The sequence below is a fragment of the Salvelinus namaycush genome, chromosome 2, assembly GCF_016432855.1.
Source record: "Salvelinus namaycush isolate Seneca chromosome 2, SaNama_1.0, whole genome shotgun sequence".
Classification (NCBI taxonomy): domain Eukaryota; kingdom Metazoa; phylum Chordata; class Actinopteri; order Salmoniformes; family Salmonidae; genus Salvelinus; species Salvelinus namaycush.
In genome coordinates, this window is record NC_052308.1 from 61,161,551 (window position 1) to 61,185,841 (window position 24,291).

At 42.1% G+C, this 24,291-nt stretch overlaps 1 protein-coding gene across 1 annotated transcript; it reads right to left on the reverse strand.

The window, feature by feature from the left end:
• Window positions 1–3,562: 3,562 nt before the first annotated feature.
• LOC120027123 lies at window positions 3,563–5,696 on the reverse strand. The gene is made up of 2 exons (XM_038971968.1): window positions 4,269–5,696; window positions 3,563–4,140 (listed from the first exon to the last, which is right to left on the reverse strand). The coding sequence occupies exons 1-2, from the start codon at window positions 5,580–5,582 to the stop codon at window positions 3,805–3,807; spliced, it is 1,650 nt and encodes a 549-aa protein (XP_038827896.1). The 5' UTR covers window positions 5,583–5,696; the 3' UTR covers window positions 3,563–3,804.
• Between the last annotated feature and the right edge of the window lie 18,595 nt (window positions 5,697–24,291).

Sequence of the window (24,291 nt, forward strand, 5' to 3'; positions counted from 1 at the left end):
CTGAGACATAAACTGAACAAGTTCCACAGACATGTGACAGAAATTAAATACTATGTCCCTGAACAAAGGGGGGGTCAAAATCAAAAGTAACAGTTAGTTTCTGGTGTGGCCACCAGCTGCATTGAGTACTGCAGTGCATCTGCTCCTCGTGAACCAGATTTGCCAGTTCTTGCTGTGAGATGTTACCCACTCTTCCACCAAGGCACCTGCAAGTTCCTGGACATTTCTGGGGGAATGGCCCTAGCCCTCACCATCCGATCCAACAGGTCCCAGACGTGCTCAATGGGATTGAGATCCGGGCTCTTCGCTGGCCATGGCAGAACACTGACATTCCTGTCTTGGAGGAAATCATGCTCAGAACGAGCAGCATGGCTGGTGGCATTGTCATGCTACAGGGTCATGTCAGGATGAGCCTGCAGGAAGGGTACCACATGAGGGAGGAGGATGTCTTCACTGTTAACGCACAGCGTTGAGATTGCCTGCAATGACAACAAGCTCAGTCCGATGATGCTGTGACACATCGCCACAGACCATGATGGACCCTCCACCTCCAAATCGATCCCGCTCCAGAGTACAGGGCCTTGGTGTAACGCTCATTCCTTCGACAATAAACGTGAATCCAACCATCACCGCTGGTGAGACAAAACTGCGACTCGTCAGTGAAGAGCACTTTTTGCCAGTCCTGTCCTGGTCCAGCGATGTGGGTTTTGTGCCCATAGACAACGTTGTGCCGGTGATATCTGATGAGGACCTGCATTACAACAGGCCTACAAGCCCTCAGTCCAACCTCTCTCGGCCTATTGTGAACAGTCTGAGCACTGATGGAGGGATTGGGCATTCCTGGTGTAACTCGGTTAGTTGTTGTTGCCATCCTGTACCTGTCCCGCAGGTGTGATGTTCGGATGTACCGATCCTGTGCAGGTGTTGTTACACGTGGTCTGCCACTGCGAGGATGATCAGCTGTCCGTCCTGTCTCCCTGTAGCGCTGTCTTAAGCATCTCACAGTATGGGCATGGAAATGTGTCATGTTTGGGCTTCTTGTGGTCAATTTGCAGTCTACAAATTATTTGTAATTATTTTCCGGACCGGTGTCCATCCATTCATGAAAAAAATCATCCCGCAGCTGATGATCCCTGATGTAGAGCTTAAAATCATGTTTTAAAAAAGTATAATTTTGCTCTCATTGGATGTCAAGTATTTTAACTGATTAAATCATTACAGAAAGAGATATATTCAGAGACATCGGTTCAACAACTGCAGAGTTCGGGCCCCTGTTTAAGGTAGTTGTTGTGAAATTGTTAGATTACTTGTTAGATATTACTGCATGTTCGGAACTAGAAGCACCAGCATTTCGCTACACTCGCACTAACATCTGCTAACCATGTGTATGTGACCAATTTTTTTTGATTTGATATGATTTTTTACTCACTATATGCCGATATACACTGAGTATACAAAATATTAAGAACACCAGCTCTTTCCATGACATTGACTAACCAGGTGGATCCAGGTGAAAGCTATAATCCATTATTGATGTCACTTGTTAAATCCACTTCAATCAGTGTAGATGAATGGGAGGTGACATGTTAAAGAAGGATTTTTAGCCGTGAGACAATTGAGACATGGATTGTGTATGTGTGCCATTCAAATCAAATCAAATTGTATTTGTCACATGCGCCGAATACAACAGGTGTAGACCTTAAAGTGAAATGCTTACGTACAAGCCCTTAAACCAACAATGCAATTTAAATAAAATACCCCAAAAATAATTAAAAAGTAAGAGATAAGAATAACAAATAATTAAAGAGCAGCAGTAAATAAAAATAGCGGGGTTATATACAGGGGATATCGGTACAGAGTCAATGTGCGGGGACACCGGTGTCGAGGTAATTGAGGTAATATGTACATGTAGGTAAAATTATTAAAGTGACTTCAGAGGGTGAATGGGCAAGACAAAAGATTTAAGTGCTTTTGACTGGGATATGGTAGTAGGTGCCAGGCGCAATGGTTTGTGTCAATAAATAAATCAATCAAATGTATTTATAAAGCCCTTTTAACATCAGCAGATGTCACAAAGTGTTATACAGTAACCCAGCCTAAAGCCCCAGAAAGCAAGCAATGCAGATGTCAAAACTGCAGGGCTGCTGGGTTTTTCACCCTCAACAGTTTCCTGTGTGTATCAAGAATGGTCCACCACTCAAAGACATCCAGACAACTTGACACAACTGTGGGAAGCTTGGAGTCAACATGGGTCAGCATCCCTGTGGAGTGCTTTTGACAACTTGAAGAGTCCATGCCCTGACGAATTGAGACTGTTCTGATGGCAAAGGTTGGGGGGGGGGGGCAACTCAATATCAGGAAGGTGCTTTGTACTGTACACTCAGTTTATGCAGTCCATGTATCTGCTGCTGTCTGGTTAAAATACATGCCATACTCTTTTTGGCCCAGACAACATCAGATACATGGGCAACACATACAGAGACAAAGGGGCAATGTTTAGCTCTCACTCAGATGCTTCATTTTTCTTAACTAGCCAAGTCAGTAAGTACAACTTCTTATTTTCAATTACAGGCCTAAAAACTGTGGATTAACTGGGGCAGAACGACAGATGTGTACCTTGTCAGCTCAGGGATTCGATCTTGCAACCTTGTTAGTCCAACACTCTAACCACTAGGCTACCTGCAGCCCTTTATCGGAGATTGATGCTTCTTTCTGTTTAAATATTGAAATATTTTATTTGGAGGGGCAAGCAAGTATGTTAAGAAGAAAGCATCTTGAAGAGTATTGCATCATACCATTTAAAAAATATATATATATATTTACTGTATATTTTCCTATTGACGTACAATCGGTCAGAAGCGTCGTAAATCAAATTGGCCAGGCCCTGATAGGAATGGGATGGTACGTTACTTCTGAATGTAGTGACTGTGTAAATTCCAATTAGCTTTCATTAAAGACAAACAATATAGGCTGCATAAGAGAGATCATCATATGTCGCTTGTCAATTCAAAGTCATGTTTTCTAGTACCTTTCTAGTTTAATTATCATCTTATGATGAAATGCTTGAGGTAAACAGCATATCTAGTTTAGTAATAGAAAACGATATGCCATTTTACCAGCAGTTTTTATATACTCCAAAAAACATAGAATCCCTGGTATAGCTGTTGCACATGCAGCCTACTCTTGTCATAGCCTAGCCTATATATTTATCAATTACTGTATGATAATATAGGGTGTAATCATTTAGTGTATATTTTACTAAACGTTGAAGAGGAATTAGAGTACACTAAAACACCCGACTTTTCAGGGGTTACACGTGTTGGCATAATACTTTATAGTCACTTGTCTTGCTTTTAGTAATGACACAATTCTAACTGGCTGGACATTACAAAAGTATGTCTTATCCACTATCAAATCATCTGCACTCAAAACTTGGTAATGTCACAATCATCATTAATTACATAACTCATAAATGTAATGGCTATCAATTGATAAGACAATTCGTGTAAAACTGTCTTGTTTTAATTTTTTCTTTGAATAAAAAAATACAATGTTATCAAGTTTCTGCATTTTATTTGTAACACAATTGGTAGGGTGCAAAACACAATGTTGAAACATTACATGCATACAGGAGAATTAGTGGCAATATATCCATGCTATAACACAGACTCGGTTGTTAATTCACTGGAGACAGTATCTTGTGCCTTTGGGATATGCGCCTTTAGCCTAACGCATGAATTCATCTCTCGTCTTCTGTTGTTCTGGATATTTGCGTGCGCAAGACCCACAAGCAAATCCGTTGCACTACCCACAGCTTTCAGGAGCCTTGTTCCGTGTCGATCTGCGCACCTTGCTCCGGGTCTTCGTTTCACAGACTGTGTCCTGGATGGGTGGGAGGGGAGGAGGCGGTGCGGCACTGGCCCTCATGTGCTTCTCGCGAAGCTCGAATGCCAGATCCATGACGAAATCTCTCCTTGACACTGTCTTAGCGGTGCATTGCGTGAACAAAACATATGCGTTGATTGCAGCCAGGTCAAGAAGGTTGAAGAATACCGCAAGGGGCCAGCGGTGTGAACCTCCTTTCTCCAACCCTGTCACAACCTCCACCGTGCGCTCTCTTGTCATCCTATTTACGTCAACCTATGGGATAGAATACAATTGATTAGCATTACATCCCCAAATGAAAAACAACGACCCATTTGGTAGTCTGCAAGTGCATGACACGTGTATGGCATGATGTTTAAAAAATATCGTAATGTGAAACCTACCCTGTTGCTATTATAGAACGTCACGGTCTCCGGTTCTCTCGTTCGGTCGCTCCCGATGGCGACAGTCGGGTGCATAGTGCTCAGAATACAGACGTTCTTTCTTGGGTTACTTCTGTAAACCGTAAGGGTTGCTTTGTCATGCTTTAGCACGGTAGTGGAGTATAGCTTTGTCTGTGTCTGATTACGCATCACGGGAGGCAGCTCTCGTCCGCAATGACTCACGGCCCCGACCAAGTTGGTATTGTTGGCAATCAACTTATTTGCTAATGGCAGGGATGTGCAGAACTTGTCCGTAGTGACATTTCTCCCCGCACCGAGGTAAGGTTCCACAAGCTTCAATGCCACATTTTCAGGCTTCTGAGATTCATCTTCCCACGAATAAGGAACGACATGAGGAATGACATTTAGCACGTACTTGCTGTCTACGTCAGCGGTCAACGAAAACTTGATGACCTCCCCACTTGTAAGGAACCGTTGCTCCTCAACAGTGATGTTCAACCCTGGCTTGTAACATGCAACGCAGTTCCGTACAAACGCGTTCCAAACTTCTGAGACCACGGCGAATTTGTTCGAATTTGTCCGGGGGCGTCTGATCTCTCTTGTGTCAAAACGCAGGTACCGCATGATTTCTGTGAAGCGGTCCACTGGCATTGTGTCTCGAAAGAAATCTGATTTTAAACATGACCAGTAGCCATCCAAAGACGCTTGTCTATTGCCGTATAGCCCACGGACATACAGGACCGCAATGAATGCTTCCAATTCCTCCACAGACAAGTCCCATGTTGTGTTTTTTCCTTGCGCCCGGTGCGCCTCGGCCACAGTACAGTCCCTGATGCGCTGCAACATCTCCATGTCACACAAACAATGAAAGCTGGCGTAGGCACCGTCGATTCTGTCTTTTGCATATGGTGTAGGGCCTGATTCCACTCTGGTGTCGTTCTGTGTTAATAATCGACCCATGGCGTTACCAACAGGCTGTTTCACCCAAACTGTGCCGTCCGCCCCCTTGTTATCGCTCTCCATCTCAGTTGGTGACGGCTCCACAGTGGGCAACGTAGGGGCTTTTTTGCGCCCATGTTGACTGTAGCAACTGCGGGAGTTTTGCTGCTTGCGTTGTGGTGCCGCTGGCACCCTGGCAGGGATCCCATACGCCTCACAGTCAGAATCGGAATCTACTGAAAAAATGCCATATTTATCATCATAGATCTCTTGATACATCTCATCAAGTTCCCCCCTTCCGTCTGAATCCATGTCATCCAGCTCAAGCACCGCCAAACATTTTAGAACGTCCATTCGCATTTCCCATTTCGCCATTGTAAATTACGCACGCTTCGTTTTTTACAGGTCACGTACGGCTCTTCTCCTGCAGGAAGACTCGTCTGAATTCGATCCCACCAGAGTGGACTTTATACATCATACCCAGACCCACTTCAGTTTAGATATTATAATTAGACTACTGCACCCACAATAGATTGCCCCGCCCACGTCTTCATTCCCATTAAAGATGGGTAATTAGTAATGGATTGTTCATATTGTTAATATGTCTCTCACCTATCAGCCCAGCCTCACATTCAATTCGCGCATATATGTACAAAATGTATTTCAGCAGATTTCGTGCGTTTTTGTGCATTTTTGGGGTGGTTCAATTCGTTTGAAAATACACGAATTTCTGTGCTACTTAATTCGTGCGAAAATACACGAATTTCTGTGCTACTTAATTCGTGCGAAAAGACACGAATTTAACCAGTAGGCGACACACAAGCCGTTGCAACAACCATAGACGCGATCGCCTGTATTTATTTATTTTACGTTATGAATATATAGATATTTTGTCTTTTTTTAACCATTTAACCGTAAGAGGTTATATATATATTGTCTTTATTTAATCCCTATTAAAACATTGTGGTTTTATGCCTATATGTACTGTTTTCGATTTTTCTGAACAGACTTTTCAGGATAGAATGAATGTAAGCAATGCATGATGGTTAATGGTGTTTTATTCGGTTGTAGTTCCATGTATTTCTTAAAAAATAAACGTGTAAACCATTTTTATTGAACAGAATGTAACTGAAAATACAATGGCAGCCTTGCCATTGTCCATCAATAACAAAACATTTTTTTTTCGTATAACATTTGGGGAAACGTATGCAGTCATTGTAGTCTTACATTTTGTTGGCCAACCAAAATTACCAAAACGTTAACCCGTAATAAGGCTAGGGTGGCTGAGTGTAAATACATGGCTCTGAGTGTAAGCACCTTTTCACTAGAAACGTTCTTGTGTTCAAATTACCGTCAGTGCGAAATAGCTAGAAAGCTTTCGTATTTCCACTTGGCTGCACCTACGGTTACGATAACGATAAATCAAGTGCAATGCCTGCGTCGACCTGTGTCGAGCAGCAAAACACCGGAAAGCTTCTAGCCTACCGGAAAGTTACAAGAAGAACAAGAATAGTTACCTCATCCGGTCATGTGACACTCTGGATGCCCCCTAAAAGCAATTTCAACCGTTTTGAAAAATGACGCCTGGTAACCCCAAAAAAATACCAGGTGCATGAAAAGTTTGGACTTAGAATATTTTTTGAAAACCTCCATAAATCACTCAGGCCATTGACTCGAGAAGAAAAAACATAAAATATTTTCCAGAAGAAAAAACAGAATATTTTTTGAAAACCTCCATAAATCACTCAGGCCAGCACCCATTGATTTGGGGCGGTAGTATAGCGCTCCCAGAGCGGGTATGGAAGTCTGGATCCCCCCTAAAAGCATTTAAGGCTCTGTGTGTCTTTAAGCACCATACTTTTTCACTCCATCCTTGCTGTGTGTGTGTGTGTGTGTGTGTGTGTGTGTGTGTGTGTGTGTGTGTGTGTGTGTGTGTGTGTGTGTGTGTGTGTGTGTGTGTGTGTGTGTGTGTGTGTGTGTGTGTGTGTGTGTGTGTGTGTGTGTGTGAGAGAGAGCTTTTCTTTGACATCTGTTTAGCGAAATTACTGATTTACAGTTCATGAGGGTTGACCGATTCACACATTTAAAGTTTTGGAAAGATCTGACTTTTTTAAACCTTCGAAACAGCACCTATGACCCCATTTTAAGGCACTTCCGGTTGGCACAGGAAGCTATAAGTAAATACATATCCTGATCGGGGTATGCTTTTACAGAATCCTGAGTTTTAAGTCTATACGTTAAGAACTGACTGATTTACACAGGGTTGAATGCACTATATATCACAAACTGCTGGTTGGGTATGGCAAAACACTTTTAGGGTGATTTTATCACTTCCGGTTGCTCCAGGAAGCTTAGAATCAACACAGGTAGACCTCATAGTGGCTTGATGGATTGTCATTGAAGACAGGTTCATAAGACATTCATAACCCACATAGGCTTCAGGTTGAATTTAGGGGTGCAGGCAATGTGTTCCTATGGGGTGAGATGTCATTGTAAACTGTTTGATGTAAACACCTTCTTTTAACTGTTAAGGGTTAATGCCACACGGTCAATGTTAGGCTTGCACAGAGACCTTAGGAACGTTCCTGAGGTCAAATTGTGCTTCTAAACCTTAACAGTTCTCTCTCTGTCTCCCAAAAGCAAAAGACTTGAAATGTAGGTCAAGGGTCATCTTCTTGTCACTGTCGCTGCGCTCAGACCGAGCAAGCTACGGTCAAGCGGGGCATCTCGTTGAACTCGGCACGGCTATGGTGATGTCATTTTTAGTGGTGATTTCAGAATGCTATTTTGGTGGTTTTTCACTGTTGAAACATATTGCAAATGCACAAAAGTCAACTAGCAAGTCAGTGTCCATCAGCCAATTAGATATTTTCAGACACCAAACTGATACCATCTGACTCCAAACTCACTTTTTCCAACTCGTTTAGAAGCCAACTATCACATATTTCAGAGCAGGCCCAAAATTCACAGCGCCTTCCATTTAAACCATAATAAAACAAATAATACGTAGTTATGTTCTAGCTGCGGGTCCAGTTTTCACATTATGTTTAGCCCTATGTGAGGCGACCTCGAATCCCAAGTTTCGGCTCGATAGGTCATTCGGTGCCCGAGCAAAACCTTAATTGGTGCTGAAATTCCACTTTTTTCCATGCCTTGCTACGGGGTCCTTGAATGAGCTATCGGACAGAAATGTCGGGGTCCGTCTCTATGGGCCGAGCCGGTTTCAATGCACCTAGTCTTGCAACTCTGGGACTTTTCTAAATGTCACCATTTTGTAATGCTCAAAATGAATTGAAGTCAATGCAAATGCACCGAGGCTTTTTATCGGTCCGAGAACCTTCTAGAGCCACATAACTCACCGTGCTTAATCGACCTGAGCTCTAGAACAGGTTTGTAAAGTTTCAGAACTCTAGGTCTGACGGTTCTTTAAAAGTTCAAACAAAAGTAACTATTGCAGGCACTGTCTGCCTCTAAGCCCCTCAGTGTGTCACTCCATCCTTTCTGTGTGGGTGTGTAAATTTTTCCTTGAAATCTGATGGGATGAATGACTGATTTACAGTTCATGAGGGTTGCCTATTCACATATATTAAGTTTTGGAAAGATTTGACTTTTTTAACCCTTCGAAACAGCCCTTTTGACACCAATTATGGCACTTCCGGTTGGCACAGGAAGCTGAAAGTAAACACATATCCTCATTGGAGTGGGCTTTTACAGAATCCTGAGTTTTAAGTCTATACGTTAAGAACTCACTGATTTACATAGGGTTGAATGCACTATTTCTCTCAAACTGCAGGTTGGGTATGGCAAACACTTTTAGGGTGATTTAACCACTTCCGGTTGCTCCAGGAAGCTTAGAATCGACACAGGTAGACCTCATAGTGGCCTGATGGATTGTCATCGAAGACAGGTTCATAAGGCATTATTAACCCACATAGGCTTCAGGTTGAATTTAGGGGAGCAGGCAATGTATTCCTATGGGGAGACATGTCATTGTAAACTGTTTGATGTAAACACCTTCTTTTAACTATTAAGGGTTAATGCCACACGGTCAATGTTAGGCTTGCACAGATCGGGAGGACCTTAGGAACGTTCCTGAGGTCAAATTGTGCTTCTAACCTTAACGGTTCTCTCTCTGTCTCCCAAAAGCAAAAAAATATGAAATTGAGGTCAAAGGGTCATTTGGGTCCTTCTTCTTGTCCCTGTCGCTGCACTCAGACCGAGCTAGCTACGGTCAAGCGGGGCATCTCGTTGAACTCGGCACGGCCTGGAGATAATGGCAATGCCATTGCAGGCTTTGTGTGTCTTTAAGCACCGTACTTTTTCACTCCATCCTTTTATCCCCTTTTCTTCGTGGTATCCAATCGCTAGTAATTACTATCTTGTCTCATCGCTACAACTCCCGTATGGGCTCAGGAGAGACGAAGGTCGAAAGCCACGCGTCCTCCGAAGCACAACCCAACCAAGCCGCACTGCTTCTTAACACAGCGCGCCTCCAACCCAGAAGCCAGCCGCACCAATGTGTCGGAGGAAACACCGTGCACATGGCCCCCTTGGCTAGCGCGCACTGCCCCCGGCCCGCCACAGGAGTCGCTGGAGCGCGATGAGACAAGGATATCCCTACCAGCCAAACCCTCCCTAACCCGGACGACGCTAGGCCAACGGACCTCCCGGTCGCGGCCGGCTGCGGCAGAGCCTGGGCGCGAACCCAGAGACTCTGGTGGCGCAGCTAGCACTGCGATGCAGTGGCAGAGCTTCGAGACCCACTTAAAAAATGTTCGTCTGAACACACTGCAACTGGATCTGTAACTTTTTTTTTTTAACTCCTTTTTGTGAACATGACCAATTTGTCAATGTACGATTTCTCTTAAATTACGATAGATAAATGGCTGGTTCTTTTTTTCCTGACACCGTATGCTTATGTACTTTGACGTGAAGCGGTCAAATTAGCACCCTACTTTACGTTTTTGACCTTTAATCCCAGAAAAATGTTTATAACTCAAAAAGCGTTGAGGCCTCGACGCCATCTTGTTCGGGGCCAACTGTCCATTACATCTTCGAAATATTTTCCGTTTAGGAGAAAAGGCCACATGCATTTGCAATGTGCTTGTGCATTTGCAATATTATTTATTTTCCCTCTGGTGGGAATTTCCTAGACTGCGGAAAAATGACCAAAATGTGTTATTTTTATAAAACGGAAACCGAACGTCCGAGAGATTTAGTTTGATGACTTCCTGAAAGATCTCTCCCCCGCGCACGGCCCGACGCCGTCCGCGAAGTTTAGAAACGTTGCAGGACGTCTAGTAAGGGACCTTACATTTGCAATGTGGCGTTTCTCACTAACCATATGGCGAGTGCTAAAATGTTCCCTTAAGGTATGGAAAGGCCTTGGAAAGGCCATAAGTGTAAGCCAACATAATTCATGATTTTACATTAACATGTAATACATGCATTATGAAGAAAATGGTGTAATTTAGGCTCCACGAAATATGAAATGGGTTATGAAGAAAATCGTGTATGGTTGCCTACATGACAAAAAGGCGTTCTGATTACAAGTGCACCAGTATCCAAAGTATTAAGCGAAATCAAGCACAGAAAACAGCATTGGCATTAATAAAACAATATTTCCCACGAATTAAGTCGCAGGTAAATGTGCGTCTTTTCTCAAAAATTCTGTTCAGCAAGTCTAAAACAGTACATATAGGCATACAACGACACATTTTAAAACATGGTTAAACAAAGACAACATTTCTGTATATTCATGACGTTGAATTAGCCATTAAGAAGAACAAAAATGAAATACAAATTATCGCGTCTACATGGTTGTTGCAACGGCTTGTGTGTCACCTACTGGTTAAATTTGTGTCTTTTCGCACGAATTAAGTAGCACAGAAATTCGTGTATTTTCAAACGAATTGAACCACCCCAAAACACCCCAAAAATGCACAAAAACGCACGAAATCTGCTGAAATACATTTTGTACATATATGCGCGAATTGAATGTGAGACTGTGTTGCACCTATAGCCATCAGACAGTGGCCAGCACCCCTCAATGTGATATTATTAGGTGTGGGGAGAAAGGCCGATACTAACGCTAGAAAAGTGTCATTGTCACTATACTAAGGAGTAAAAGCAGCCGAATAACAATATATTTTTTCGTTTGTGATATTGAATATATATTCTCTAAAACGTCAGCGTCATGAAGACGGGAAGATGACAATTATTATAATTTTATGTTAGTTCTACACTTGTTCTTGTTCTTTTCCTTTATTCAAGGAAAAATCCACAAAAAAACGATATTTTGGCATTTTTTTCCATTAGTCCACTGATCTTTTTTTGTATTTGGGCAGATATTGAAATAGATTTTATCGCAATGATATTGTCTGTATGCCTACTAAAACATATAGCCTAACTCAACATTAAAGGAAAACTCCATGCAAAAACTATCTTTTGGTATTTTTTATCATTATACCACTGTTGATACAGTCCCAAAATGTTTTGCATGTCAGCAGTCACGTTTTGCAGATATTGGACTTTCAAGAAGTAAAGTGTCACTTGCCACATAATCATGACACTTTGCTTATGAAAATCCTACATCTTGAAAACTATAAAGGTAATTTGAGGTCCGTGCTCCAGAATTATTACCAACACATGACTGTCCTACCCGTGTAAATTGCAGGCTTGACTACTGCTACATGTCTTTTAGAAACAGGTAAGGCCGTCTCTCCTCCTCCTTTCAGTAAATCTGACAACGCCATTTTGCTTATCGCCGCCTGCAAACAAAGACTCAAAAGGAAAGTTCCAGTGGTCAGGTCTGCACAGCGTTGGTCCGACCATTCAGAATCCACACTCCAATATAGCGAAACACAAGTATATGCACAAAGTAGAGGAGCAATCCAACGGGTCGAACACGAGGCGTATGTGGCAGGGGCTCCTAATGATCACGGATTACAAAAAGAAAGCCAGCCACTTCGAGGACATCAACACCGCCCTACCGGACGAGCTAAACATATTTTTCTCGTGCTTCGAGGACAACAACGACTCTGAGCTGCTGAGGAGAGCCCCAGAAGACAACGAGGGCTGCATACTGACAAATGTGTTCACCCTTGCAAAATGTATGCCACAACCAACCAAGTTACAGCTTCTGGTTGGTCTTAAATAACCCCACCAGCTTTGCCTGAAATTAGCACTTTGGCAGCTGTGCCCTACTCCATTAAAGTTTGCAGTAGTGTCAACAACAACAAAAAACTATTTAGCTCAAAATGTTTTTGTTTTTTTACACTTTAGTGTGCTCACTTTAAGATATTTACATTTCCGTTTCAACAGTAAACATTTAAAAATAGCTGGAGGACCCCTTTAAATACAAAAGAGGAGGACGAGAACATTTGGGGATTTAGTTAATGAGCAGGTTATGGCAAATACAGCTTTCATCCTGAGGGTTCAATGTTCTCCTTTCTAAATAAAGCATAGACTACCACCTGCTGACTTTTACTACATTCAGAGTTAATACTGTACCCCCCCCCCCCCCCCCCAACTATAAAGATGACTGATGGTATGCTAATTTAAGTATTTATTTTTCCAAAAAATATGATTCTGCAAACCTCAAGAGGTAAAACTAGTTTCTAAAAGTGTATTTTTCTTTACTTATACCAACTAAACAAATCGAGTTCTCTTATCACTAACCAAATTCTATCCATTCAAGCCATGTATGGGCAGCTGAAAGAGTCTCCAATGGCTTTTTAATGGACTACAGTGGGATTGAATGAATGAATGAATGAAAGGGAATCAGCCTACTGAGCCATTTTAGTTTTTATCACCACCCCTTCTCACCTGCCCTCTTCTTCCTCTCTTTTTCCTCTCTTCCCTTATCTCCACCACAGGAAACATCACATCAACACAGATTGTTCTGGTATGGACATGCTAATGACCAGCATATAGCTTAAGTCTGAGACATACACACCCCTACATATTCATTTGGAAAGTGAAGCTAAAACGTTTAATTTGGCTCTATACTCCAGCATTTTGGATTTGATATCAAATGTTTTTTATATCAGGCTACATGAATGCAATTTAGAAATGAATGCACTTTATGTATCTAGTCCCCCATTTGAATATGTCTATTAGGCAACTAGGACACATTTACTTTGAGTGTATTACATTTTGTCAAAAGTTGAGTATTTAGTTCCATTTACCTGAGTGAGAAAATAACAGATGCACAAAGATCATGAACCCAAGACGTGATAACCTCTCACCTTTACCATGGGAGTAACACGGGAGGTTAGCATTTTGGTGGAGGTATAATATTTACGCCTCTGTAACTTTCTCACTCACCATTATTCATTCCTTTTTTAAATGTATGTTTATTTAACCTTTATTTAAGTAGGCAAGTCAGATAAAAACAAATTCTTATTCACAATAACGGCCTACCCCAGCCAAACTCTAACGATGCTGGGCCAATTGTGCGCCTACCTATGGGACTCCGATCACGGCCGGTTGTGATACAGCCCGGGATCAAACCAGGGTCTGTAGTGACACCTCTAGCACTGAGATGCAGCACCTTAGATCGCGTTACCACTCGGGAGGCTATGAGTATCCGTTATCATGGTAGCATCCACATTAATGTAGAAGTGTTCAAAAATATATGAACTTTGAATGTAGTAAAAGTCAGCAGGTGGTAGTCTATGCTTTATTTAGAAAGGAGAACATTGAACCCTCAGGATGAAAGCTGTATTTGCCATAACCTGCTCATTAACTAAATCCCCAATATTCTCCTCCTCTTCTTTGTATTTAAAGAGGTCCTCTAGCTATTTTTGAAATTGTACTGTTGAAACACAATATCCCAAGTATAAATATAGTAAAGTGAGTACACTAAAGTGTAAAAAAACAATAACATTTTGAGCAAAATAGTGTTTTTTTAGACACAACTTCAATGGAGTAGGGCACAGGTGTCAAACTCATTCCCGGAGAGCCAAGTACCTGCGGGTTTTCGCTTGTCCCTTATACTTGACTGATGAATTAAGGTCACAAATTAGTAACTCCCCACACCTGTTTGTCTAGGCCTTAATTCAAAGGAAAACCCTGCAGACACTATGCCCTCCATTGAATGAATTTGAAACCTCTGGAGTAGGGCATTCAATGAGTTGGTTCTGTTGGGAATCCTCTGACGTCATTGGCCTCCCTCCTATCTTGAGGAACAATAGAGGAGCAATAGAGAACAAAATAGCAAAGCACCCCCCCCTCTCCCCACCACACACACACATACACACCTGGACCATCTATTGAGATGTGCCTTTTGTTAAGTAAACCAGGTGTTAAATGACGTGAAAAGGAGACTGGAGTGCCACTTGACATTCAGCTCCATTGTTTGACTGTTTAACCTCTTGGTCCTCCCCTGTGCATGCCACACCCTCTCCCAATGTAGTGTACATGTGAACACATTTCAAACAATGGCTGCATTATGTTCTGTGGTGCTTGAAAATAAAAGGAACACTTGTGGTAGACTGGAGCCATCAGAGTTAAGTTCACAGCTCTTTCATACTGAGCATTTAGGTGATAATGTCTTACCCTGAAAAGGACCATTGATAAACAGCAGAGCTGTAAAAGATCTACATGTATTTGCACAATCAACTGGGTCAGTGATTGCAATGCAGTCTCACACTCAATTTGCACAAATAACATGCAAATGTGTAAAACACTGCAAAACACCAGAGCAGAACCAGTTCACCTGCTTTTACAATATGATTTGACTAGATGTTCAATGTTTCTTTCGGGGGGAAAATAATTACAAATATAATTGTATTTCCATATTAAAACGAGAGTTCAGCTCACGTCACAGGGTTGACCTTAAACCGGATGGACAAATGTCAATTCATCATTAATCACATTAACCCTTTTCTCAACCAACTGCAGAACAGTGGATTTAGAAGTGGATATGAAACCATTCTTCACTTGAACTTGATTGTTCAACTCCCCCTGCACTTTCTTCTTCCTCTCTTCCCTTATCTCCACCACACGAAACATCACATCAACACAGATTATTCTGGTATGGACATGCTAATGACCAGCACATGGCTTAAGTCTGAGACATACACCCCCCTACATATTCATTTGGACAGTGAAGCTAAAACGTTTAATTTGGCTCTATACTCCAGCATGTTGCATTTGATATCAAATGTTTTTTATAGGAGGCTACATGAATGCAATTTAGAAATGAATGCACTTTATGTATCTAGTCCCCCCATTTCAATGTGTCTAGTAGGCAACTAGGACAAATTTACTTACAGTGTATTGCATTTTGTCAAAAGTTTTGTATTTTGTTCCATATACCTGAGTGAGAAAGTTACAGATGCACAAAGATAATGACCCCAAGACAAGATAACCTCTCACCATTACCAATAACAGGGGAGGTTACACGACTAACTAGATGGAAATTATATTTAGCGATCTAGCTAATAGGTTTTGAGTTTCCTCTTCCTCAAATGGTGAACTTACTCCCAAATTAATTAGCCTATAGATATTTGTACACAACAAAAATATGTAAACACATTCCATTTCTGCAATTCTGGAGCCTTATTTTTATAGTAAAATGATAGCAACAATGCCTAATTGTCGAACCAAAAAGTATGCCAATCATTGGTTTAAGTGTTGGGACATAAAAATATATTTGTCATTATTCCTGCTTGAACATTTTAGATTAAATGTAGGCCAATCTGAAACGTATTTACTGAATCAAACCATGTCAATAGCACTGTGAATGACTGTATAACATTACTCCCCATTTTTCTATTGTGTGAAGCCAATGACCACATTTTGGTGGGATCAAATCTTGGGTTGGTGCCAACCACTGAAAACGTTAGTGGCACCAGGGGAAAAGTTTGTCTGGAGCCCTTTTATACTGTATTTATATAGATAACATGTTTATGGTAGGCCTGTCACAACATTGCATTTTGAAAGAGAAAGCACGTGCCATCCCAAAGGAAATAGGCCTATGGAGATTATATAATGCTTACGAATATTGGTATATCCAGAGACCAAAAATCTAAACAGATAAACGTATTTTTTATTTACAGAAGGGGGAATTGAATCGAATCAAATGACTCATTTCCAATGATCTATACCGCCCTTAAGGGCAGGGTGCCGCGAGTGTAAATTAATGCAGGAGTGCTGGGGCAGTTGACCAATTAAGCTCAAGCGAATCATTTTTTCATATCCACTTCTAAATCCACTGTCAAAACATGTTCTGCAGCTGGTTGAGAAAAGGGTTCATGTGATTAATGATGAATTGACATTTGTCCATCCGGTTTAAGGTCAACCCTGTGATGTGAGCTGAACTCTCTACTATTTTTGTAATTCTTTGAACACCTAGTCAAATCATATTGTAAAAGCAGGTGAACTGGTTCTGCTCTGGTGTTTTGTGGAAAACTAAGCACATGGCTCATGACACGTCAACCCTGTTACCCATCAGCACAGTCTCACACACAATTCGTGCAATAACATGCAAAAAGTTGATTTTGTGCATTTCAGGACACCTGAATGGCTTTGAAATCTGCTGCAACACATTTGCATGTTATTTGTGCAAATTGAGAGTGAGATTGCGATGAAATCACTGACTCAGTTGATTGTGCAAATACATGTAGATCTTTTACAGCTCTGCTGTTTATTAATGGCCATTTTCAAGGTAAGACATTATAACCTAAATGCTCAGTATGAACGAGCTGTGAACTTAACTCTGATGGCTCCAGTCTACCACAAGTGTTCCTTTTATTTTCAAGCACCACAGAACATAATGCAGCCATTGTTTGAAATGTGTTCACATGTACACTATATTGGGAGAGGGTGTGGCATGCACAGGGGAGGACCAAGAGGTTAAATAGTCAAACAATGAAGCTGAATGTCAAGTGGCACTCCAGTCTCCTTTTCACTCATTTAACACCTGGTTTACTTAACAAAAGGCACATCTCAACAGATGGTCCAGGTGTGTATGTGTGTGTGTGTGGTGGGGAGAAGGGAGGGGGCTTTGCTATTTTGTTCTCTATTGCTCCTCTATTGTTCCTCAAGATAGGAGGGAGGCCAATGACGTCAGAGGATTCCCACCAGGACCAACTCATTGAATGCCCTACTGCAGAGGTTTCAAATTCATTCAATGGAGGGCATAGTGTCTGCAGGGTTTTGTTTTTTCCTTTGAATTAAGGCCTAGACAAACAGGTATGGCGAGTTACTAATTTGTGACCTTAATTCATCAGTCAAGTTTAAGGGACAAGCGAAAACCCGCAGGCACTTGGCTCTCCGGGAATGAGTTTGACACCTGTGCCCTACTCCATTGAAGTTGTGTCTAAAAAAACACTATTTTGCTCAAAATGTTATTGTTTTTTTACACTTTAGTGTGCTCACTTTACTATATTTATACTTGGGATATTGTGTTTCAACAGTACAATTTCAAAAATAGCTGGAGGACCCCTTTAAATACAAAAGAGGAGGAGGAGAACATTGGGGATTTAGTTAATGAGCAGGTTATGGCAAATACAGCTTTCATCCTGAGGGTTCAATGTTCTCCTTTCTAAATAAAGCATAGACTACCACCTGCTGACTTTTACTACATTCAGAGTTCATATATTTTTGAACACTTCTACATTATAATGTGGATCCTACCATGATAACGGATAATCATAGCCTCCCGAGTGGTAAAGCGGTCTAAGGTGCTGCATCTCAGTGCTAGAGGTGTCACTACAGAGCCTGGTTCGATCCCAGGCTGTATCACAAACAGCCGTGACCGGAGTCCCATAGGTAGGCGCACAATTGGCCCAGCATCGTTAGAGTTTGGCTGGGGTAGGCCGTCATTGTGAATAAGAATTTGTTTTTATCTGACTTGCCTACTTAAATAAAGGTTAAATAAACATAAATAAAAAATGAATGAATAATGTTGAGTGAGAAAGTTACAGAGGCATACAGTGGCAAGAAAAGTTTGTGACCCTTTGGAATTACCTGGATTTCTGCATAAATCATAAAAATTGTCATAAAATTTGATCTGATCTTCATCTAAGTCACAACAATAGACAAACACAGTCAGCTTAAACTAATAACACACAAACAATGATTGATACGTTTTCATGTCTTTATTGAACACACCGTGTAAACATTCACAGTACAGGGTGGAAAACGTATGGGAACCCTTGGATTTAATAACTGGTTGACCCTTTTTTGGCAGCAATAACCTCAACCAAACGTTTTCTGTAGTTGCGTATCAGACCAGCACAACGGTCAGGAGGAATTTTGGACCATTCCTCTTACAGTTACAGTTACAGTTTACAAAACTGTTTCAGTTCAGTAATACTCTCGGGATGTCTGGTGTGAACCGCTCTCGAGGTCATGCCACAGCATCTCAATCGGGTTGAAGTCAGGACTCTGACTGGGCCACTCTAGAAAGCGTATTTTCTTCTGTTGAAGCCATTCTGTTGTTGAGTTACTTCTGTGTTTTGGGTCGTTGTCCTGTTGCATCACCCAACTTCTGTTGAGCTTCAATTGGCGGACAATTCTCCTGCATTCTCCTGCAAAATGTCTTGATAAACATGGGAAGTTTCATCTTTAGTTTCATCTGTCCACAGAATATTTTGCCAGTAGTGCTGTGGAACATGCAGGTGCTCTTTTGCAAACTTTAGATGTGCAGCAATGAGAGATATTTGGCGAAATATACCAGCATGCCCCTTCATAGGAAAACAATGGGGGGAGTTCAGCGGTCCAAGGGCAAAAAGTATTTTGGGGCTAGCGATCGATGACAACGAGATACACTGCCCAGCCTTAAATAATTAGAAAGAAGAGATTATCCTGATTAATATGGGGAGCTCAACAGCTCAACAGCGCCTCTTCAACCTCAGGAGGCTGAAGAAATTTGGCTTGTCACCAAAAACACTCACAAACTTTTACAGATACACAATTGAGAGCATCCTGTTGGGCTTTATCACAGCCTGGTATGGCAACTGCTCCGCCCACAACCTTAAGGCTCTCCAGAGGGTAGTGAGGTCTGCACAACGCATCACCGGGGGCAAACTATCTGACCTCCAGGACACCTACATCACCCGATGTCACAGGAAGGCCAAAAAAATCACCAAGGACAACAACCACCCGAGCCACTGCCTGTTCACCCCGCTATCATCCAGAAGGCGAGGTCAGTACAGGTGCATCAAAGCTGGGACTGAGAGACTGAAAAACAGCTTCTATCTCAAGGCCATCAGACTGTTAAACAGCCATCACTAACATTGAGTGGCTGCTGCAAACATACACTCAAATCTCTAGCCACTTTAATAATTGGATGTAATAAATGTATAGTCACTTTAAACAATGCCACTTTAAATAATGTTTACATACCCTAAATTACTCATCTCATATGTATATACTGTACTCTATACCATCTACTGCATCTTGCCTATGCCGTTCAGCCATCGCTCATCCATATATTTATATGTACATATTCTTATTCATCCCTTTACACTTGTCTGTATAAGGTAGTTGTTGTGAAATTGTTAGATTACTTGCTAGATATTACTGCACTGTCGGAACTAGAAGCACAAGCATTTCGCTACACTCGCATTAACATCTGCTAACCATGTGTATGTGACCAATTAAATTTGATTTGATTTGACACCATTGTTGAAATGGTACAGGATGTTGTCAATCGTGGTAAAACAGAGTTTTCACGCGATCATCACTTCAAAGACATGTCTACAAAAATAACAAACTTAATGGGTGTCAGAGCGAGCGTAAAGAAAACATTTAATGAGATTCTATCCCAGTTCAGGTCAAACATATTACCAGATATTGTAGATGGGTTCAATTTTATTGTATTTTATTTCACCTTTATTTAACCAGGAAGGCTAGTTGAGAACAAGTTCTCATTTACAACTGCGACCTGGCCAAGATAAAGCATAGCAGTGTGAACAGACAACAACACAGAGTTACACATGGAGTAAACAATAAACAAGTCAATAACACAGTAGGGGAAAAAATGAGTCTATATACATTGTGTGCAAAAGGAATGAGGTAGGCAATAAATAGGCCACAGGAGCGAATAATTACAATTTAGCAGATTAACACTGGAGTGATAAATCATCAGATGATCATGAGCAAGTAGAGATACTGGTGTGCAAAAGAGCGGAAAGGTAAATAAATAAAAACAGTAAGGGGATGAGGTAGGTAAATTGGGTGGGCTGTTTACAGATGGACTATGTACAGCTGCAGCGATCGGTTAGCTGCTCAGATAGCAGATGTTTAAAGTTGGTGAGGGAAATAAAAGTGTCCAACTTCAGCAATTTTTGCAATTCGTTCCAGTCACAGGCAGCAGAGAACTGGAAGGAAAGGCGGCCAAATGAGGTGTTGGCTTTTGGGATGATCAGTGAGACATACCTGCTGGAGCGCGTGCTACGGGTGGGTGTTGATATCTTGACCAGTGAACTAAGATAAGGCGGAGCTTTACCTGCATGGACTTATAGATGACCTGGAGTCAGTGGGTCTGGCGACGAATATGTAGCGAGGGCCAGCCGACTAGAGCATACAGGTCGCAGTGGTGGGTGGTATAAGGTGTTTTGGTAACAAAACGGATGGCACTATGATAAACTGCATCTAGTTTGCTGAGTAGAGTATTGGAAGCTATTTTGTAGATGACATCGCCGAAGTCAAGGATCGGTAGGATAGTCAGTTTTACGAGGGTGAGTTTTGCGACGTGAGTGAAGGAGGCTTTGTTGCGAAATAGAAAGCCGATTCTTGATTTGATTTTGGATTGGAGATGTTTAATATGAATCTGGAAGGCGAGTTTACAGTCTAGCCAGACACCTAGGTATTTATAGATGTCCACATATTCTAGGTCGGAACCGTCCAGGGTGGTGATGCTAGTCGGGCGGGCGGGTGCAGGCAGCGAACGGTTGAAAAGCATGCATTTGGTTTTACTAGCGTTTAAGAGCAGTTGGAGGCCACAGAAGGAGTGTTGTATGGCATTGAAGCTCGTTTGGAGGTTAGATAGCACAGTGTCCAAGGAAGGGCCAGAAGTATACAGAATGGTGTCGTCTGCGGAGAGGTGGATCAGGGAATCGCCCGCAGCAAGAGCAACATCATTGATATATACAGAGAAAAGAGTCAGCCCGAGAATTGAACCCTGTGGTACCCCCACAGAGACTGCCAGAGGTCCGGACAACATCCCCTCCAATTTGACACACTGAACTCTGTCTGCAAAGTAGTTGGTGAACAAGGCAAGGCAGTCATCAGAAAAACCGAGGCTACTGAGTCTGCCGATAAGAATATGGTGATTGACAGAGTCGAAAGCCTTGGCCAGGTCGATGAAGACGGCTGCACAGTACTGTCTTTTATCAATGGCGGTTATGATATCGTTTAGTACCTTGAGCGTGGCTGAGGTGCACCCGTGACCGGCTCGGAAACCGGATTGCACAGCGGAGAAGGTACGGTGGGATTCGAGATGGTCAGTGATCTGTTTATTAACTTGGCTTTCGAAGACCTTAGATAGGCAGGGCAGGATGGATATAGGTCTGTAACAGTTTGGATCCAGGGTGTCTCCCCCTTTGAAGAGAGGGATGACCGCGGCAGCTTTCCAATCCTTGGGGATCTCAGACGATATGAAAGACAGGTTGAACAGGCTGGTAATAGGGGTTGCGACAATGGCGGCGGATAGTTTCAGAAATAGAGGGTCTAGATTATCAAGCCCAGCTGATTTGTATGGGTCCAGGTTTTGCAGCTCTTTAAGAACATCTGCCATCTGGATTTGGGTAAAGGAGAAGCTGGGGACGCATGGGCGAGTAGCTGCAGGGGGGGGCGGAGCTGTTGGCCGAGGTTGGAGTAGCCAGGTGGAAGGCATGGCCAGTCGTTGAGAAATGCTTGTTGAAGTTTTCAATTATCATGGATTTATCGGTGGTGACCGTGTTACCTAGCCTCAGTGCAGTGGGCAGCTGGGAGGAGGTGCTCTTGTTCTCCATGGACTTTACAGTGTCCCAGAACTTTTTGGAGTTAGAGCTACAGGATGCAAATTTCTGCTTGAAAAAGCTAGCCTTTGCTTTCCTGACTGACTGCGTCTGCGTCAATGACTGCGTCAATGACTTAGATGACACAGAAAAGGCTAGACTTTCTCTTGTCAATGAGCTATTTTGCGGTATGCACGTTATTGATGGGCTGGCACATCAGGCGGGTACAACATTAGCTATGTGGGAATCCCTTATTTTCCAACAGGACAAGGTAGGTAGTGCTAAAGTAGATCCCACACACACATTAGGCTGTGAGAGTGGTACAGTTAGGCTTATCCGAACTGGATGTAAAGCAGTACAGGAACGTGCATGTGAGGAGAGTGGCAAGCCAGTCAAATTCAGAACATTCTTGCTTAACAAGAATGGTTCTGACGACGTTCCTTAAGTTACTCTCAAAGGAAACCGCATAAATGTGATGTTCCACAATGCAGCAGGTGTTTACTATCTCTACACTGACTTGTTGGACTTCACGAGACTCACCCAAAATGAAAACAGGTTAATTCAAGCCATTCATGCTGATCTGAATGTCATTCAGTTCATTGCGGGGATGTAGGGCATTATGCCTTATATCCAAACAGCTTACAGAACCATTCTGGAAAGTCCTTGGAAAGAAAGAACATTTCCTTGCAATGAACAACAGGTATAGTGCTTGTTAGAAAGCTCACAGAGTGGCAGGCAGACAGCAGCACTTTCATTAGAGGTGAGGTCACTTTGTTTGATGGCGTAGACGTCCACAGGGGACCCATCTTCGACAAACTTATAGCACAAGAATCCGAAGAGTTGGATGACATGACAAAACAAGCTCTGGAGCAAAGTTTTGCTAGTCTAGTGAAAGCATGGACGGTACGACAGTGTATCTGACGAACAGTATAAAGCATTAGAATCTGCTCCAGAAACACACGTTGCGTGTGAGAGGGATCTTGGGATATTTAATCAGTTAATAAGATTAAAGACGAGGGCAAGGAAGGTAGCATTAGAGGGCATGATCATGTTTAAACAGAATAGGTCTTGGGAATGGTTGGCTAGTTTAGGTCCTGAGAGGAAAGCTAAGGTCCTTGAAACATCTAGGGCATCAGTTAAAGGACAGAGAGCCATATATCGTGAGCGCATGTCAAAATAAGAGAGACTAGACTGCAGGCACTTAAAGAGAAACAAGATAGACAAAAGCAAAACGACCTTCAGGGAGTCAGTAAAAACAACAGATTACTGTAGACATGGGCAAATATGGTGGGTTCTGGACCCGTGTGGAGGAAGTGGATGAGCAGATAGCTAATTTAAGTGATGTGGACAAAATACCAGCCGTGACAGCACAGTAAAAAGTTAGACGCTTTGTTATTAGGCCAGAAAAACGAGAATTAAATTTTGAACTTGTCAAAACATGGGAAACGGCTGTCATTGGATCAGCTCATCAGTAACCTGAAGAGTGTAGTAGTTGTTGCAACCAGCACACACTTCCATCCTCGCTGCTAATAAACATGTGTTCAATTTTTCCCCCTACCAGATCCTTTGTACAAACTAGGATTAGTTGTGTACGGTTTTCTTGATATTCCTGACCATAAGGGCAACCAGGGCATATTACAAGTTTTGTCATATTTGATTCTAAACTCATAAATGTCATCTGATGTTCTAATGTCTACCACTGTTGCATCATATTCTGTATCTAAAACGTTTCCACTAAACGTATGCTGAACACGTTTTCCAAGTAACTGCAGTGGCATTTTAATACTTGATAATCTAACCACATCTAAATGTCCTCTCGTACATCCCAGATCTTGTGCTTTAAGGTGCTGTTTGGTAGCATTTCTCAAAAATACCTCTTTCCTTTGAGCAACAGGATCAGCTGGCGCAGTCATGCGTGCATCGTCTCACTCAGTTGCCGGGTAATGTAATTAGTTTCGAAAGGAGATACATTTGTAATAGACTATGAAGAAGAGGAAGATGAAGAAGTGAGTAGTCCTGTATCAGAATTTGCACTTCTATTTGACCATTATGAAAATGAGGTTAGAATTCTTTCATAGAATTGTGTTCGTTCTAATATATAACTCTGGTGCAATACAACGTAGCTGCTT

What these genes read in the sequence shown, in the direction of transcription:
- LOC120027123 (XM_038971968.1), bottom strand. Translation starts at nt 5,582, where the DNA reads ATGGCGAAATGGGAAATGCGAATGGACGTTCTAAAATGTTTGGCGGTG. An exon ending in CGTTCTATAATAGCAACAGG is followed by an intron (nt 4,141 to 4,268) that starts GTAGGTTTCACA and finishes TCTATCCCATAG; the next exon opens with GTTGACGTAAATAGGATGAC.